Source organism: Molossus molossus, unplaced genomic scaffold (genome assembly GCF_014108415.1).
Source record: "Molossus molossus isolate mMolMol1 unplaced genomic scaffold, mMolMol1.p scaffold_m16_p_21, whole genome shotgun sequence".
Taxonomy (NCBI): domain Eukaryota; kingdom Metazoa; phylum Chordata; class Mammalia; order Chiroptera; family Molossidae; genus Molossus; species Molossus molossus.
In genome coordinates, this window is record NW_023425357.1 from 4,027,741 (window position 1) to 4,045,169 (window position 17,429).

Below are 17,429 nucleotides of genomic sequence, written 5' to 3' on the forward strand. Positions count from 1 at the left end.
GTAACCTTCAAACCCATCTCCCCTACCCCCACAGCCCTTGTGGAGCAGACTGTTCGCTTGCTCAAAGCTCTCCCATAGTTCCCTGCTGCCCCAACTGAAGCCTGAAACTCCAGCTCCTTAGGCTCTGCCTTCTAGCTGCTTCTCTGGGCTCACCTCCCATCCCCGCCTCATCCTTCAGTGTACCCAAACTATGTGTACTGTCCCCTTGCAGCACGCTGGTTCGCTCCTCCAGGGCTTTGCCCCCAAAGCCTTCCTCGCCCGGCAGGTTCCTACTCATCCATTTGAAACGGAGCTTGGGCATGACATTCTCTCTCAATTTCCCTAAGTACTGCCCATTCCTGGCAGCCGGTCACTCCATTCTCTCTCAAGGTGCCCAACGTGGTCCCTGTTACCAACACCAGTCACCCTGCCTGGATTGTGGTTTCGCCGGCTCCCGTGAGGTCTGCTTCACTGTTTTACCTCCTGGGATCCTGACTCTAGCACAGTACCTGACACATTAACAAAGACGCAAAAAATGGGGAGTGAATGGCTGAATGAATGAGTGACACACATTTCTAAGTCCCGGCGCCTCTCCTGCACACCAGACACCGTGCCTGTGCGTCGGGATTTGTGTAATGATCTGCTTTTCTCCCGAGTGTGCCTTTCAAGAGCCAGTGCCTGCGTTTGATGCTGAATTCCAGCGTGCCTCTGCCTCTCTCATCTCTGAGTTCCTGCCTCCCCTTTGTACACCATTCACGTTGCACTCCTGCTGAGTGCCATTCATTCCATGGCTCCACACTGCCCTCAGAACAAACTCTCAACTCCAGGCCGAACCTACAAGTCCCCGGGAAGTCTGGCCCTGTCTCTGGCTCCAGCCTCATCTTCAGCCGTTTGCACCTGGCTCACTACATGACAACCTTCCCTGGCAGCTCCTCCTGCCCCAGGGCCTTTGCATATACTGTTCCCTGGCTGAAACACTTCCCTCCAGCTTCGCCTAGCTTCTTGTCATCCTATTCGTGTAAGCTAAGATACCCCTTCCCTTCAAAGTGGGTTAAGCCCCCCCTGACGGAGCATACTGTAGCATTTTGGATTTTTCCTATGTCTTAACTGTAATTTACTATTTATGGATACAATTCCTCGATTAACACACAAGATGTTAACTCCACGAGGACGGTGGGGACCCTGTCTGTTTTCCTCCCTTCTGTAGGCTCAGCATTTAGCACAATGCCTAGAACTTTCAGTATGCAAACAACTCGCTGGTAATGACCGAACCAGTCACGTTCTGTGCCTGTTTATATCCTTCACAGTGCGGTCCTTGTATACAACGGGTGCTTAATAAACCCTGGTGGAAGAACGAAGGGAAAGTGAATGAATGTCCACCGCCATGGCTAGTCACTCCGCCTTTCCGCATCCCTTCCCTTTACCTGTCTCTTTACATAGAACATATATATAGTTTGTAGGTATAACTATATATTTGTGTGTTATGGGCCCCTCTCCAGGAGTAGGCTGGGCTGGGAGTCCCTCCCTCCCCCCGCCCCGCCCCCACATGCACACAGCAAAATATTAAAAAGAAAACATCTCAAAACTGCAAAAAACACAACAGCCCCGCCCCCAGTCCCACAAAAAAATAAAACACGACGCTCCCTCACGCAGCCCCTACCCTTTCTTTCCCTTCCCCCTCCCTTGGGGTCCCTGATCCGAAGGTGGGGGCGCTCCCCCATGCCTGGGGGGTGCGGGGGCGCGGGGGTAAGGCCAAGCAGTCTCCAGCGCGCTCACGGGGAAGGAGGGGGCGCCCACGACCCCCGGCAGCCTTGTTGCACGCGCGCCTGCGCACGCGCCCGGCGCCCCCCGCGCGCCCCTACACCGGTGTGGTTTTCCTGTTGAGCGTGTTGGTGTTGGAGGCGGCTGCCTCCTTGGCCAGGGTCCCGGGGGCGGGCGCGGTGGGCGCAGGCGGGGCGGGCGCGGGGGCGGCGGGCGGCCCGGTTACTGTGACCGTGACGCCGCCACCCGCCTCCTTGGGGAAGGCGTTATGCAGCGTGAGGAAGCCGGGCGCCCCCCCGCGGTCCCGCTCGGCGCCCGCCCCGCCGCCGCCGCCCGCCCCCCCCGCCGAGCCGCCGAACGCCCCTCCGCTGCTGGCCCCCGCCAGCCCCGCCGCCACGCTGCCCTTGGACGGGTCGCGGCTGAGCGTGTACATGGAGATGTCCGTGGAGGCGAAGCCCGGGCCCCCGGCGCCGCCGGGAGACACGTCCCGCGACGGCGACGGCTCGCTGGAGCGGGAGCTAGAGCGGGAGCGGCGGCGGTAGCGGAAGCGGTAACTGGGCAGACGGAGGATGGCCGAGGGGCCGCTCCCGCCACTGCCGCCCGCGCCCCCGCCGGCCTTGAGCAGGTCCGAGCGAGACTGGCAGTGCGCCTCGCGGCTGCGCTCGATGTAGATGTTGACGGCCAGCACGCCGATCACCTCCGCCAGGATGAACGACAGCCCGCCGAAGTAGAAGGACCAGCCGTACGAGTAGTGGTTCTTCTTCTCGTCGTCCCGCTTGGGGCCCGGCTCGCCCGCGTTGGCCGAGATGTACACGATGACGCCGATGATGTTGCTCAGGCCTGGGCGGGGATGGTCAGACGGGAGCCTCTAGGCCACCCCGGCCCCAGCCGGCCTGCCCCCGCAGGCCTAAACTACACCCGGATGGTATAGGCCCCGCCCCAAAGGTTGAGCCTAGTCCCAGGTGGTCTAAACTCCTCCCAAACTGGCCAGTCCCCGCCCCCAGGAAGCCTAGGACACTCCCCAGGTCTAATCCCACCTCGTGGAGAGCCTAAGTCCCACCCCCCAGATAGCCCAGGCCCCGCCCCGGCTACACTAAACTCCGCCCCGGCTACGCTAAACTCCGCCCCCACATGGTCTGAGACCGTGCCCTTAATGGTTCAGACCCTGCCCCAGGTGGTCCAAGCCCCATCCTAGGTCCAGGGCCCGCCCCAAGGTGTCCTGGGCCCCTCCCTCTCTGGTAGCCTAGGACACACATCATCTGGTCCAGACCTCACCCTGGGTGGTCCAGGCCCTACTCTGATTAGTCTAATATCAGTATTGCTGTTAGACGCCTGGGTTTTCCCCTGTCTGCAAGTTTAAACTCTTAATCAGATAATTCCACTCTGACTCTCTAGGCCCTGACCCTGGCTGACCTAAACTCTTCCTTTCATGATTATCATCCCAGCCTGGTTATCTCGCCTAGGCCCTCTCCTGCTGGTCTAAAATTCGTCCTTATTAGAGCAGGTCTCATTTCTACTCTAAGCCCCGCCTCCAGATTGCCCGACACCGCCTCCCGCGGGTCTAGGCCGGACTCCTGCCCAATCGCAGGTCGAGCAAGCCCCGCCCCCTGCAGATCTTGCTCCACCTCCAAAGTATCTCCTACCCTTTATGCTATATCCTACCCCTTCTCTGGGTTCCACTACTTCAAAAAAGCTCTGCTCCCACCCCCCCGGAACTTGGCAGCACTACTCAATTCGGGTAGAAAGGGGGCGCTCTCCTTAATGAGATGCCTCACTGGGAGTCGGTCTGGAGGGCTCCCAGGACCTTTCTGGACCCGCCAGAATCTACAAAACCCTACCCCCTGAAGCAGGCTCCTTCCCCTCTGCATCTAAATCACTTTCTCTCTCTGCAGCCTGGCCTTCCACTGCCCAGCCCTGCCCCTCTATCTTCAAGACCTCAATTATGTCTCAAGGCTTAAGCTCCTCCCCCTTCATCACCAGAACCGCGGTCTTTGGAACCTAAACTCCCGCATCCCAGATTACGCGCTAGACACCTGTCTGTGCTGGGTTCACTCCCCCGGAAACAGCGGGTGGCGATGGAGTTTGGGAAGAGCCTAGGCGGGCTCCGGGCCTCAGGGGGCGCCCGGGGCAGTGTGGCTCTGCGCGCGCGCGCGCGCGCACACACACACACACACACACACACACGTGGCGACGCGGGTGGGCCGCCCCAACGGCTACCCCCCCTCCCTCTGCCTCTCACCTGCTGCTACGAACAGAATTCCTGCGCCCAGAATGATGTTCCTCTTGGACTTGTAGACTCGGGAGGCCGCCACGCACACGCCCCCAAGCAGCAGCAGGATGGCGCTGAGGATGGGGAAGATGCTGGACGCCCGGACGACTCCTGCGAGGGAGAAAGGAGAGGAGGGTGTGAGAGGAGGGGGTGAGCGCCAGGGCTGTCAGACGCGGCCGCCTGCGCCCCCCACCGCCCCCGCGCGCTGCTCCTCCTGCCTTCTTTTGCCTACACTTGTCCTCTCTAGTTCTCCACTTTTCCCTCCCTGCCCGTGTTCTGGTTATTTCATTCATCCTCCTTTTTAACATTTCTCCATTTCTCGCTCTGATTTCCTCCTTCTATTTCTCCTTTTTTCTGTCTTCCTCGGTTAATATTTCTCTCGCCTGTCATTTTCTTTTCCCCTTTTTATTTCTCTAAATCACTCTCACTCTCTTTCTCTGAACTTCTCTATTTCTGTGGACCCCTTCCTTTCTCTTTTCCCTTCTTGCACAATCCTTCCCTTTCTGTGTATTCCCACCCCACCCCCCCACCATCCCTCTCTCAAACCAGTTAATATTTCTCTCCCTCCTCCTCTCCATTCTGCCTGGCTCCATCTATCTGGGTTTCTCTTTTTTTTCTCTCTCTTTCTCCCTGCATCCCTGCATCCCTCTCTCTCTCTTCTTTCTTTCCTTCTTCTCCTCCCCGCCCCCTCCCTCAGCTTGGCTTCATCTCTCCTGGTTTCTCCTTTCTCTCTCGCTCCCTTCTCTCTGCCACCACCCTCCTTTCTGTCTGGCTTCATTTATAGCTCTGGGGTTCTCTTCTTTCTCTCTCTCTTTCCCTCTCTCAAGTCTCTCTCTCCCTCTCTCTGCAGTCCTTTCCACCCACCCCCCAAACCCTAGGCAAACAGATTTTGAGATTTCTGAGCTCCGCGGAGGCCACAGCCAATCATAAATCAGAATTTGCCGCGTTCTCGGGGTAGCTACCAATCGCATCACAGGCTTCCCCAGCCCGCTACCGAGAGTGGCCAGTCAGCGCCGCAGATTGCTTCACAGCCCAGCAGCGGCCAATCCCAGTTCAGAGAGCGACAACATGGCTGCCAATCAGCTCCCGTGATCCCCTCTCAGCCCGCCCCGAGGTGAGAGGAGGGGGCGGGGGAGGGACCACTGGGCCAATCCAAGACCAGAGGATCTCAGTGTCTGGACTTGGATTAGCTGGCACGCTCATCTCTGCGTGTAGATCTAACTGCCGGCCCCTCTCCCGCCCACCCCCAGGCCGCGCAGTTCCCCGAATCTGTCCCGGACCCCAACGTACGGAGCAGATACTCCGCGCTGTCATGGTCGTAGTCAGTGTCCTCGGGGAAATGGTTGATCTTCACGCAGACGCCTCTTTTCAGCCCTGGAGGGGGACGGAGGTGGAGGTGGTGGTGTGGGGGGACTTAAGAGTTGGGGAACCCCCGGTGAGAGAAGACTCACCCCCTTCCCCCCCAATAGCTCTCTCTCTCTCTCTCTCTCTCTCTCTCTCTCTCTCTCTCTTTCTGACAAAAAGTCCTGGCTCCTGAGCCTTTCCCCACATCTGGGACAAACTGTCAACCTCCCTGGCCTCAGTTTCCTCATCAGTTAAAAAGAGAAAAACAGCCCTGGCTGGGGTGGCTCAGTTGGTTGAGCGCCGTCCTGTGCACGAAGAGGTTCCCCAGTTCGATTCCCGGTCAGGGCACATACCCGGGTTGTGGGCACATACAAGGGTTGCTGACTCATCCCCAGTAGGGGGCGTGCAGGAGGCAGCCATGGATGGCTTTTTAAAAATTCTCTCTCATCGATGTTTATTTCTCTCTCCCTCTCCCTTCCTCTCTCTCTAAAAAAATTAATTTAAAAAAAATGTTTTTTAAAGGAAAAGAGTCCAGCCGGTATGGCTCAGTGGTTGAGTGTGGACCCATGCACCAAGAAGTCACCGGTTCGGTTCTCAGTCAGCGCACATGCCCAAGTTGTGGGCCAAATCCCCAGTGGGGGGCATGCAGGAGGCCGGCAATCAATGTTCTCTCTCATTGATGTTTCTATCTCTCTCTCTCTCTCCCCTCCTCTCTCTCTAAAAATCAATAAAGAAAAAAAAATTCTTTTAAGGAAAAGAAAAAAAAAATCCAAAACTCACTAAAAGGACACAAGAACCTTTTCCCTGAAGCCCGGGCTAGGACAGCAAGCTCTCTGGCCTTCTGTTCCCCTCTCTATAAGAAGGCGTTGGTTTCAGCAATGTCAAGTCGCCCTTCCAACCCGAACGAGTCTGCAAATGCGTGGGAACACCAAGGAGGCTGCAGAGGGCGGGGAAGACTGCATTTCCCTTATGAAGTTTTGAGTTCAGTTGTGGGGAGAGCAGCCCTGGTGGTTGTAGTCTGTTCAATCCTTCCTATAAGGAGATTCCCAGCGTCTTACCTGGAATCTGCTGGAAGGGGATGGAGTGATGGGAGCAAACAGAGGCACGTGAAGGGTATGCCTCTAGAGGTCTTTCCGCCTTATCTCCTTCGTCCACCCCAGAATCCTATCCTCAGGTCCTGAACCTCACTCCCTTTGAGAACCTATCATCTCATGTTTGAGAACAGTTCCCATGCTAACACATAGCTGGAGACTGATATATATATAAACATAGATATACATTTTGTTTCCTTGATTCTTCAAACTCCTTCTGAACTCCAGGCTGGGAAACAGTCCATTCACATTTTCCAATGATGAAAATTTACTCTACCAGTGGGCAGCTCACGGGCGCCTCCTTGAGGAAGCGGTTCCTGGGCTCGCGCATGCGCACATGCATTCACTCCTCCCACTAAGTTGGGTCGGGTTCCCCATCTCAGCTGCAGCGGCTCCCTGTACAGTACTACCCGCTTTCTGCCATGCATTGGGTTGATTGATAAACTGAGAGTTTCTGCAGGGGTTGGTGGGCGGGGAGCACTCATGGGGTCTGATTACTCTGTGTGTCCCTAGCATTGCCTGGCACAACGGAGGCCTAAAGAATAGGTGTGGAATGAATGAATGAATGAATGAATGCATGCATGCTAGCAGAAGGCGAGATCCGAGGCAAAAGGTAACAGGAAAAGGAATGAGGATAAAGACAAGGATTTCGGGCCCAGCCGGTGTGGTCAGTGGTTGAGCATCAACCTGCACACGAAGAGGTCGCTGGTTCCATTCCTGGTCAGGACAAATGCCAAGGTTGTGGGCCAAATCCCCAGTGAGGGGCATGCAGGAGGCGGCCAATGGATGTTCTCTCTAACCGATGCTTCTATCTCTCTCTCCCTCTCCCTTTCTCTCTCTAAAATCAATAAAGGGGGGAAAAATTTTAAGACAAGGATTGGGAAGAAGAAATATAAGTCAGTGAGTAATTCTGCTAAAAGCTAACTTTGGTAAGTGGTAGATGAACTCATCCGGAGCTCCCCAGAGTCCCATGAAATAGGTAATGTTATTGGTGTCGTGCAGTGGCCAGACATTGAGAATCAGAGTCCTACTCCTTGATAATGAAGCCCGGCTCCATCATGTCCTTATTCGGTGACCTTGTTGGCGTTACTTTAGGTCAATGTGCTTCAGTTCCTTCAGCTACTAAAGGGGGATAATAAGACCTACCTCGTGGGGTTGTTGTGAGGATTGATTGAATTCAGGTAGAGAGTTAGCACTTTGCCTGGATCACAATTAAGTGCTCAGTCATTATCACTGGATCTGCCCATTGTGCGGATGAGGAAACAGAGGCACAAAAAAGGTTCATCAATTCACAGCTGATGGGTGGTGGAAGCAGATTCAAGCACACAGCGTTTGCCCTACTGGAATGTAAGCTGTTCACCACTGTATCCCTAGCACCTAGAACAATGCCTAGCACATAGCAAGTGCTTGATAAATATTTTTATGAAAGAATGATTGAATGGGCCAAAAAGCACGTGAAAATGTACTCGACCTCACTAATCATTAGGAAAATGCGGATCAAAACCACAATGTGATACCACTTCATACCCATTAGGATGGCTACTAGAAAGGCGGAGGGGGCAGAAAATAACAGAGTTAGCAAGGATGTGGAGAAATTGGGAGCTTTGTGCACTGTTGGTGGGAATGTAATATGGTGGAGTTGCTAAAGAAAATAGTAAGAGGTTTTATCCCCAAAATTAAAAACAATTACTGTATGATCTAGCAACTCTACGTTTGGGTATACACTCAAAATGATTGGAAGCAGGGTCTCTACGAAACATCGGTCCACCCATTTCCATAGCAACATTATTCACAATAGCCAGAAGCAACCTGAATGCCCATCAATGGATGAATGGATAAAATGTGGTATATACAGTCAATGGAATATTATTCAGCTGTTTAAAAAAAGGGGAGGGGGAATGCCCTGGCCAGTTTGGCTCAGCGGTTAGAGCATCGGCCCACGGACCAGAGTCCCGGGTTTGGTTTCCACTAAGGGTATGTATCTCGGTTGCAGTTGTCCCCGGCCCCGGTTGGGGTCATGTGGGTGGCAGCCAGTCGATGTATCTCTCTCACATCAATATTTCTCTCTCTCTCTCTTCCCCACTCTCTCCCTCCTGCTCTATCTGAAGGTAAATGCAAAAATGTCCTCAGGTAAGGATATAAAAAAAAGCAGGGGATGGAATCTGACATGCTAGAACCTGGATGAACCTTGAGAATATTGTGTGAAGTAAAATACACCAAACACAGAAAGACAAATACTGTATGAGTCCACTTCTATGAGGTACCTAGAGGAGACAAATTCAGAGAGATGGAGGCGGGGGGAGAGCGAATGGGGAGTAGCTGTTTAATGAGGACAGAGTTTCCATTTTACAAGATGAAGAGCTCTGGAGATGGATGTTGGTGACGGTCGCACAACAATGTGAATGTACTTAACACCACTAAACGGTGCACTTAAGATGGTTAAAATGATCGGTTGTATGTTATATGTATTTTACAATTCTCAAACGATGATCGGATAAATGAATAAATATATACACCCTCAAGAGAAAACTCCTACCCATCAGCACATTCATTACGGTGTGGTAGATAAGCTTGGGGGTTCAAGTCCTCTCCTTTCCTGAGTGGGATCACAGACCTTCTCTCACAACATTGATGGCAATTGAATGACACTGAACACGGGAAGCACAAGGCACACGGACTCTTTCAGCAGAACAGCGGTGAGAGCAGTATGACAACTAGCATTTCTGAGGGCCAACCACACACCAGCACTGCTCCAAGCCGTTGACAGGTAGTAACGCACTCCATGCTTATGATGGACCCTAGGAGCACGAAGCAATAACGGTCCCCTGCTCTGCAGATGAGGAAGCTGAGGCACGGAGTTGAAGACGCCGCCGAGTCCCATGTGGATGGTGAGTCTTGAGAGGAGATTCAGGAGCAACTGGGCTTCACAAGCCAGCATATTGCCCTGGCTGGTGTGGCTCAGTTGGTTGGGTGTCATCCGGTGCACGGAAGAGCATATGCCCAGGTTGGGGGCTCGATCCCCAGTAAGGGACATGCAGGAGGCAGCCAACTGATGTTATGCTCTCACATCAATGTTTCTCTTTCTCTTCCTTTCCCTTCCTCTCTCTCTAAAAATCAAATATATACTTTTTAGCCCTGGCCAGTTTGGCTCAGTGGTTAGAGCATCAGCCTGTGGACCAAAGAGACGCAGGTTGGATTCCAGCCAAGGGCACGTACCTCGGTTGCAGTTTATCCCCGGCCCTGGTCGGGGTTGTGCGGGAGGCAGCTAATCAATGTGTCTCTCTTGTATCAATGTCCCCCTCCCCCTCCACTCTATCTAAAGATAAAAGGAAAAAATATCTTCGGATAAGGATTTAAAATATATTTTTATATTTTATTAAATATATTTAATATATAGCCAGCACATTGAGGGCAGTGGAACACAGTGGCTTGAGTGACTAGGAGCTGCCTCAGCTTCCTCATTTCAGAAATGAGAATGATAATACGACCTCAGAGAGTTGGATAAGAATTCAATGAAACACACAGTCAAGCACAGGACACATGGGGGTCAAGGGGGCGCTATGTGTGCTATATGACCTGACTGGGCAGGGAGCGTGTCCTGTGCGGTGATGGCGAGGGTGTGTCCCCGAGTCTTCCCCAGGACCGGCCTAGGTTGGGATGAAGGGGGAGCAGGCGAGGTGAGGACGTGTGGAGAAGTGGGTTTCAGCCAGCTCTGCCCCTGCCACGTCCGGTGGCCATGTGGCTGACTCACTTCCCCTTTCTGGCCATCCGCTTGCAGCCCTGACCAACACAGGCGGTAACGGCACCTTCCCCTGATGCAGCTGGGAGGACTCGGTGAGATTATAAGGCGTGTGAAGAGCTGAACACAGGGGCTTTGTGCTCAGAAGAAATGTCTATGGGTCCAGGTCATTGTGTCCTAGCAGAGGACCTGCAACTGCAGCTTAAGATTCCCGGGGGAGGGGCTAGACCCACACAGACACTACCAGCCCCGACGGCTCATGGGCACCAGAAACATAGCAATGGAAATAAACTGTGAGGGTAAAATACTAATTTCAGGCTTAATATGAAAAGGAAATGCATAATATTTCATTAATTTTTTCATATTGATTACGTGTTAAAATGAAATTTCGGCTCTGATTTCAGAACTTCCTATAAAAATGCACAATAGCCCTGGCAGTGTAACTCAGACGGTTGGAACATCGAACCCACCAAAAGGTGGTGAGTTCGATTCCTGGTCAGGGCACACACCCAGGTTTGGTGTTTGATCCCCAGTCTGGGCGTTTGCGCAGGCAACTGCCTGATGCTTCTTTCTCACGTTGATGTTTGCTTCTCTCTCGCTCTTGAAAAAAAAAAGGTGAAAAAAATACATAATGTTTTATTAATTTTTATATTGATTACATGTTAAAATTAAGTTTTGGCTCTGCTTGATTAAATACAATATATTGTTAACCTTTATCTGAGTATATTCTATTGTATAAACTATGTTCATTGAAGTTTTCCCTGTGTACTGGTGTTAAAGTAGCTATTAGAAAATTGAAATCATTTATGCACTCATGTGATGTTTCTGTTGGGCAGTGCTGGGTGAGAGGTTCTCACTTCTAGATTACCAAGGTGGAGAAATTCTACAAAATAATGAGAACAACAAAATAGGAACTACATAACCTAGTACTGCTGGCCTTTTAAATGCTCTACACGTACTAACTCACTGACTCCCTCCATAACCCTATGGTTAGGGGCTATTCTAGTCCCCATTTCACTGATGACAAAATGAGGCACAGAGAGGTTAAATATATGGCCCAAGGTCACCCCTCTGTGAGTGACACACAGGAGGTAAACCCAATCTACTGCATCTCTCAGAGAGGGGGTTGGACCCCAAGAATCCCTGGGGACACAGTGCCTTCAGGAGAAAGCACCTCAAGGGGACCAGCTTCTATACTCCTGGATCCCTGATGGGCTAGAGGCTGGTGGATGTGCTGTTTTGCTTTCCTAAGGAAACAAAACAGACCTGGATGCAAATCCAGACTCTACTCCATATGAGCTATATGACCTTGGGAAAATTGCTTCACTTCTCTGAGCCTCAGCTTCCATTTCCAGCATTTGGGGATATAACTTTACACACTGCACAGGGTTCTCATGAGCACTGAGCGACAAATGAATGACAGTGATGGTAGCCCTGGCCAGGTAGTCCAGTTGCTTAGAGCATCATTCTGATATACCAAGGTTGAGGGTTTGATCCCTGGTCAGGACACATACAAGAATCAACCAATTAATGCATCAATAAGTAGAACAACTAATTGATATCTCTCTCTCTCTCTCTCTCTCTCTCTCTCTCTCTCTCATCAATCAATTAAAAATGTTTTTTAGGCCCTGGCCGGTTTGGCTCAGTGGTTAGAGCGTCGGCCTGTGGTCCAGAGAGACCCGGGCACGTACCTCGGTTGCAGTTTGTCCCCCGCCCTGGATGGGCCGTGCAGGTGGCAGCGACCCGATGTGTCCCTTTCACATCGATGTTTCTCTCTCTCTCTCTCTCTTCCTCTCTCTCCCTCCCACTCTATCTGAACAAAAAATGGAAAATGGAAAAATGTCCTCGGGTGAGGATAAAAAAAAAAAAATGTTTTTAGGTTTTAAGTGACGGTAATGCTAACAATAAGGCCAGCCTGCGTGTACCCCTCCATAAAACACTTACTTCCTTTGGCTTCCAGAACACCCACTTACCTCATTTCCCCCAAATCTCTTTTCTCAGCTCCCTTTCTGGCTTCTTTGTGTCTCTCTGATTGACTTTTTGTGGACCATGTTTTTATTGATTTGAGAGAGAGAGAGGAAGGGAGAGGGAGAGAAAAACATAGATGAGAGAGAACCCCATCTGAGAGAGCCACCATTGACTGCCTCCTGCACGCCTCCTACTGGGGATCAAGCCCACAACTCGGGCACATGTCCTGACAGGGGATCGAACTGGCGACCTCTTGGTGTACAGGATGACACCCAACCAACTGAGCCACAATGTCCAGAGCTCTGATTGCCTTTTAATAGTGGACTAGTTCAGGTGGCACCCCTTCAACTAATTTTTTGGTTTCTGTCTCTTCTCATTATCTGGGGAACCTCATCCATTCATAGACCACGACCCTTAGTTTATGTCTCCAGCTCAGACTGTCCCCTGAGCTCTGGCCTCATATCATATTGCTGACAGTCCAGATCAGGACTCTGCCAGCTGTGGCCCATGGGCCAAGCCCAGTGAAGAATGGGTTTTAAGTGTTTCAAGTGACTGGAAAAGTCAAAAGAGGTGACCGTGTGGCACTTGAAAATGATACAAAATTCAGATGTCCGTGTCCACAAGTGAGGTTTGATTGGAACACAGCTATGATCATTCACTCACACCTTGTCTCTGGTTGTTTTCAGGTGGTTGTGACAGAGATGACATGCCGCAAAGCCTAAAATACTGACTATATGGGACACATTACAGGATTTGTTTGTTTGTTTGTTTTGTTGTTTGTTTTATCATGATGACCCCTGTCCTAGAGATAACTCTGACAGGCAGGTTAAATTTAACATGTCCAACCCTGGCTGGGTAGCTCGGTTGGTTAGAGCACCATCCTGATACACCAAGGTTGCTGTTCCGATCCCCGGTCAGGACACATACAAGAGTCAACCAATGAATGCATAAATAAGTGGAACAACAAATCAATGTCTTTCTCTCTATCTCTCTATCTCTGTCTCTGCCCCCCCCCTCCCCGGTTCCATTCTGTCTAAAAATCAATGGAAAAAATATCCTTGGGTAAGGATGAACAACAACAAAAACTGAAGTCACTGCTCTGCTTAAGAACTTACGATGTGGAAGCAAAGATGGTGTGGGATCTAGAAGGACTGCGTGATCAGGGCCCTGCCATCTCTCGGACTCCCTTCTCCTCACATGCCCCTCACTCCCTCCGCCCCCGCTGCTCCACCTTCCCAGTGGTCCTGCCTTCGTAGCCTCTGCTTCGCCTCTTTCTACAGCATGTTCCCCCAGACAGCCACAGGGCTCATCTCCCACTTCCTTCAGACTGCCACTCCATGTCACCTGCAAAGCCTCCTTCTGCACAATTGTACACACATGCTCCTCACATGTCCATCGCTTTGGCACTGAGCTCTATCTAACACCCTAAATGTTTTCTTTATTTATCTCCTTTATTATCTGTCTCTCCTTCTAGAATACAAGGCATATAAAAACAAGGATTTTTTTTATCTGTCTTTTTCTTTTTTTCACTGTTGTAGCCCCAGAATCAAGAATAGTCCCTGGTAGTCCAGCCGGTGTGGTTCAGTGGTTGAGCATCAACCCATGCACCAAGAGGTCACCGGTTCAATTCCCAGTCAGGACACATGCCCAGGTTGTGTGCCCAGTCCCCAGTAGGGAGCATGCAGGAGGTGGCCAATCGATGTTCTCTCTCATCGATATTTCTATCTCTCCCTCTCACTTTGTGTATCTCTAAAATCAATAAAGGAAAGAAAAAATAATGGTTCCTGGCAGCCCTGGTTAGTGTGTCCTCCCCATACGCCAAGGTTGCAGGTTCAGTCTCTACTCAGGGCACATGTAATCAACCAATGAATTCATGAATGAGTGGAACAACAAGTTAATGTTTCTCTCTCCTTCGTTCTTCTCTAAAATAAATAAATATATAAACTACTTTATTTTTTTAAAGGAATACTTCCTGGCATTTCTTATAAACGCAATAAACATTGGTTGTTGAATGAATGAATGAATGAATGAATGAGTGAGTGAATGAGTGAGTGAATGAATGGCATTCTTGCTCTGTGCCCTACACTGTCCTAGGGGTTTCAGGATGCAATACCATCCACGTGGCTCTGTTCCTGCTGCTGTCAGACCAGTGAGTGAACCTGAAGTCAAGTGAGCACAAGAGGAAGAAAGTAACCTAATGAGAGAAGTGGACAGGATGTGAGACGATAGGGAAGGGAGGTGACTGTGGGAAAATGAGATTCCTGCCACCATGTCTTATCCAGAGAAGCAGCAACTGCTTAGATCCCGCCAATCCTGGCCGGGGCAGACCCCCTGGCCAGGGCAGACCCCTGTGTTGTTTGTCAGCCTTCGGCTAGTTCAAAAGAAGTCAGAAATTAGATTTTCTATGAGAAGCCTCCCTGTTTTTAAATGTTGGCAATCATTTCAGATTTTGGTTTCGTTTTTAAACACTCTGCATGCCAAACCAAGCAGAGCTGCAAATCCCATTCATCAGACCTGAGTTCTCTTGGCTCTGTCCCACCCACGGCTGGGTGACCTTGGGCAAGTGACTTAACCTCTCTGAATCTCAGTTTCCTCATTCCCGACAGGAGGGTGGCACCCAGCTCACGGGATTACATGAGATGATAACATTCCCTGCTCATCCTGAGTACTCAGCCGAACAGAGGAGGAAAGGGGGGGGGAGAAAAGGATGCAGGAGAGAAGGGGAGATCCCAGATGGAGCTCTGGATTAGGCTAGTCCCACAACTTCTTGTGGCAGCCCGGCTGCAGCTGCGAGGCCCAGAGGTGCACCCTGAGGTGCTAAGGCAGCGGTCACACATGCGGAGAGACCTCTGGGAGAGTAGCCTGGAGAGGGAGAGAGCAGGACCAGAGGAAAAAACAGAGATGGAGATAAGAAGGGGCGGTGGGTGGGCTGGAAGAGAAGTGAGGTCTGGAAGGAGGCAGAAGAGAAGGTAGGCTGGAGCAGAGGAGACAGAGGGAGCCATGGGGAGGACAGGGGGGACAGGGTCAGGGTGGGAGGTCGGTAGAAACCCTGGTGGGGAGAGGCAGGGAGGGAAGGAGGGAAAGTGCAGGAGAGATCGGACGGGAGGGCCATGAGCATGGCCAGCAGCGCGAGATGTTAAAGGGGAGGAACGACCAAAGCGAGGCAAAGGAATGGACGAGATGAGGAGGGGACCGTGAATGGGGCAAGAGAAGGGGCGCTCCGAGGACTGGGGTAGATTGTGGGAGAGAGAACAAGGGTGCACTCAGGCGGGCGTTCAGACGAGGGGTGCAGAGGAGTTGAAAGGCTGGCGAAGGGTGGCGGGTGGGCAGAGCGCGGACCAGCAGGAGCTGCAGGACCACCCATGGAGACCACCCAGCAGGTTCAGGAGCGCAGGGGAGGGGCTCCCAGGAGCGGCGGAGGGGCTCCCAGGAGCGGCGCAGAGGCCCCGCCTACCTTCCAGGCAGCAGATCCTCCAGAGGCCCGAGTGGGTGAGGCCACCCGGGTCCTTCTTCTCGGAGGAGCCGCCCCCGCGGTGGTGGGGCCCGTCGTCGCCCGCCGTGAGGTTGGTGGTGTTGCAGATGAAGGCGCGCGTGTACAGCCAGTAGTCGGTGCTGATGGCGATGGTCATGAGGCCGAAGGCGGCGAAGGCGCCCACCGTGGTCAGCAGCACCTGCACCCCCTTTTCGCACCAGAGGCCCCTCTCTTCGTTCCAGCGCTTCAGCGACTCCAGTTTGACCACGGGCAGCCGGGGGGCCGCGGGCCACCACCGGGGCAGCGGGGGCGGGGCCGTGCCGGCGGCTGGGGGGGGTCACAGCGCAGGCAGAAGTGGGGGGCCTAGGCCCGCTGGGGCTGGGGAGGGGCAGCGAGGACGAGGCTTGGCCAGGAGGGGTCAGAGGGTGGCCATGGTCACCAGCTGGCGGAGAGCAGGAAGCGAGATGAAGGGTTAGGGGACACAGGCACCTCCCCAGCCACCCTGGCCCACCCACCCCAAAAAGAACCCCACTATTTTCTCCGTTAAACAAATTCCTTCCACTGTGCTTCCCACTGCCTCCCTGTCTGTGACAAAATCGGCCTCTGCTCAGGAAAGTCTACGCATCAGTCCCACTCCAAGAAGTACCCCCACCATCCTGACAGGCTAAGACCCTCCTCCAGCCCCTCCCCCAGCCCCTCCCCCCTGCTCCCTGTTCTCACCAGGGAGGGCAGCCCTCACCCCGGTCCCCAGTGCTTCCTTATCCCAAGGACCCCTTCCCCTTCCTCCTTTCCTCCAAGACCCCATCATCATCTTCTCATACACTGGCTCCTTCCTCTCTTCCCTACTAGTCCTACCTCTTCACCTACTGTGTCCTCTACCCAATAAATATAAATCTCGCAATCTCTTCACAAAAAAAAGTCTTCCCAATGAACCCTCACTGTTTGCACAACTCAGAAGAATCACGTGGTTACCACTAACACTTGCCCCCCCAAAAAATAAGCTCCTCTGCCTGGGGACCCCCTTCCCCACACTGAACCACCCCACTCTCTGAACCAAGGTTTCCAACCTCTAACGCACCTTGGAAAGGTCACCAGAGGCCATTGGAAGAACGGATACCTGAGTCCCAGCGGAGAAATGCTGATTTTATGGGTCTGCTCTGGTGCAGCCCAGAGCATCTTAGCTTTTGAAAGCTCCCCAAGGGGTGGGGGGAGATCTTCATGGGCAACAGACAACACATTAGCCCCACTGGTTTAGAAGAATGCCCCCCCCCATCTCCATCATATCCCTTCTAACAGCTCCTACTGTGTCCCCTGGACTACCTCCATCTCCTACTACGTCTTTGACTCAAGAAAGCCCTCCAGTCTTTTCTTTGCTTAGACAAGTCTTCCAAATCTGGCCCCCACCATCTCTACAACTTAGACAAACTCCTCCTGACCATCGCTTTCTCCTTCTCCATTAAGAAAAATTTCCTCCATGAGCTCCATGGCATGTTCTACTCCCAGGAATCTCTTCCTCCCGACCCCCCATTCCTCTTCATTCAGAATCTCCCAAGCTCTGACCTGGACGCCCTCTGCTGTCCAAGGAAACCCACCTCCCCCTGCCCAACACCCCCCCACACACACTCCATTCCGCTCACTGCCCTTCCACCATCTCCCACCCCCTCTACTCCACCAGTTATCACAGGAGATGAACCCCCCAACTCTAGATCTCCCCAGCTTCCTTGAACCTCTCTCTCTCTCTCTCTCTCTCTCTCTCATCAAGTTCTACGAACCTTCCCTGACCCCCTGCCCGACTTCTCTTACATC

At 52.5% G+C, this 17,429-nt stretch overlaps 1 protein-coding gene across 1 annotated transcript; it reads right to left on the reverse strand.

Annotated features, from left to right (window-relative positions):
- Positions 1-1,818: 1,818 nt before the first annotated feature.
- On the reverse strand, positions 1,819-15,895 carry CACNG8 (calcium voltage-gated channel auxiliary subunit gamma 8). Its single transcript, XM_036273818.1, has 4 exons — positions 15,606-15,895; positions 5,300-5,383; positions 3,980-4,120; positions 1,819-2,580 (listed from the first exon to the last, which is right to left on the reverse strand). The coding sequence occupies exons 1-4, from the start codon at positions 15,778-15,780 to the stop codon at positions 1,838-1,840; spliced, it is 1,143 nt and encodes a 380-aa protein (XP_036129711.1). The 5' UTR covers positions 15,781-15,895; the 3' UTR covers positions 1,819-1,837.
- Between the last annotated feature and the right edge of the window lie 1,534 nt (positions 15,896-17,429).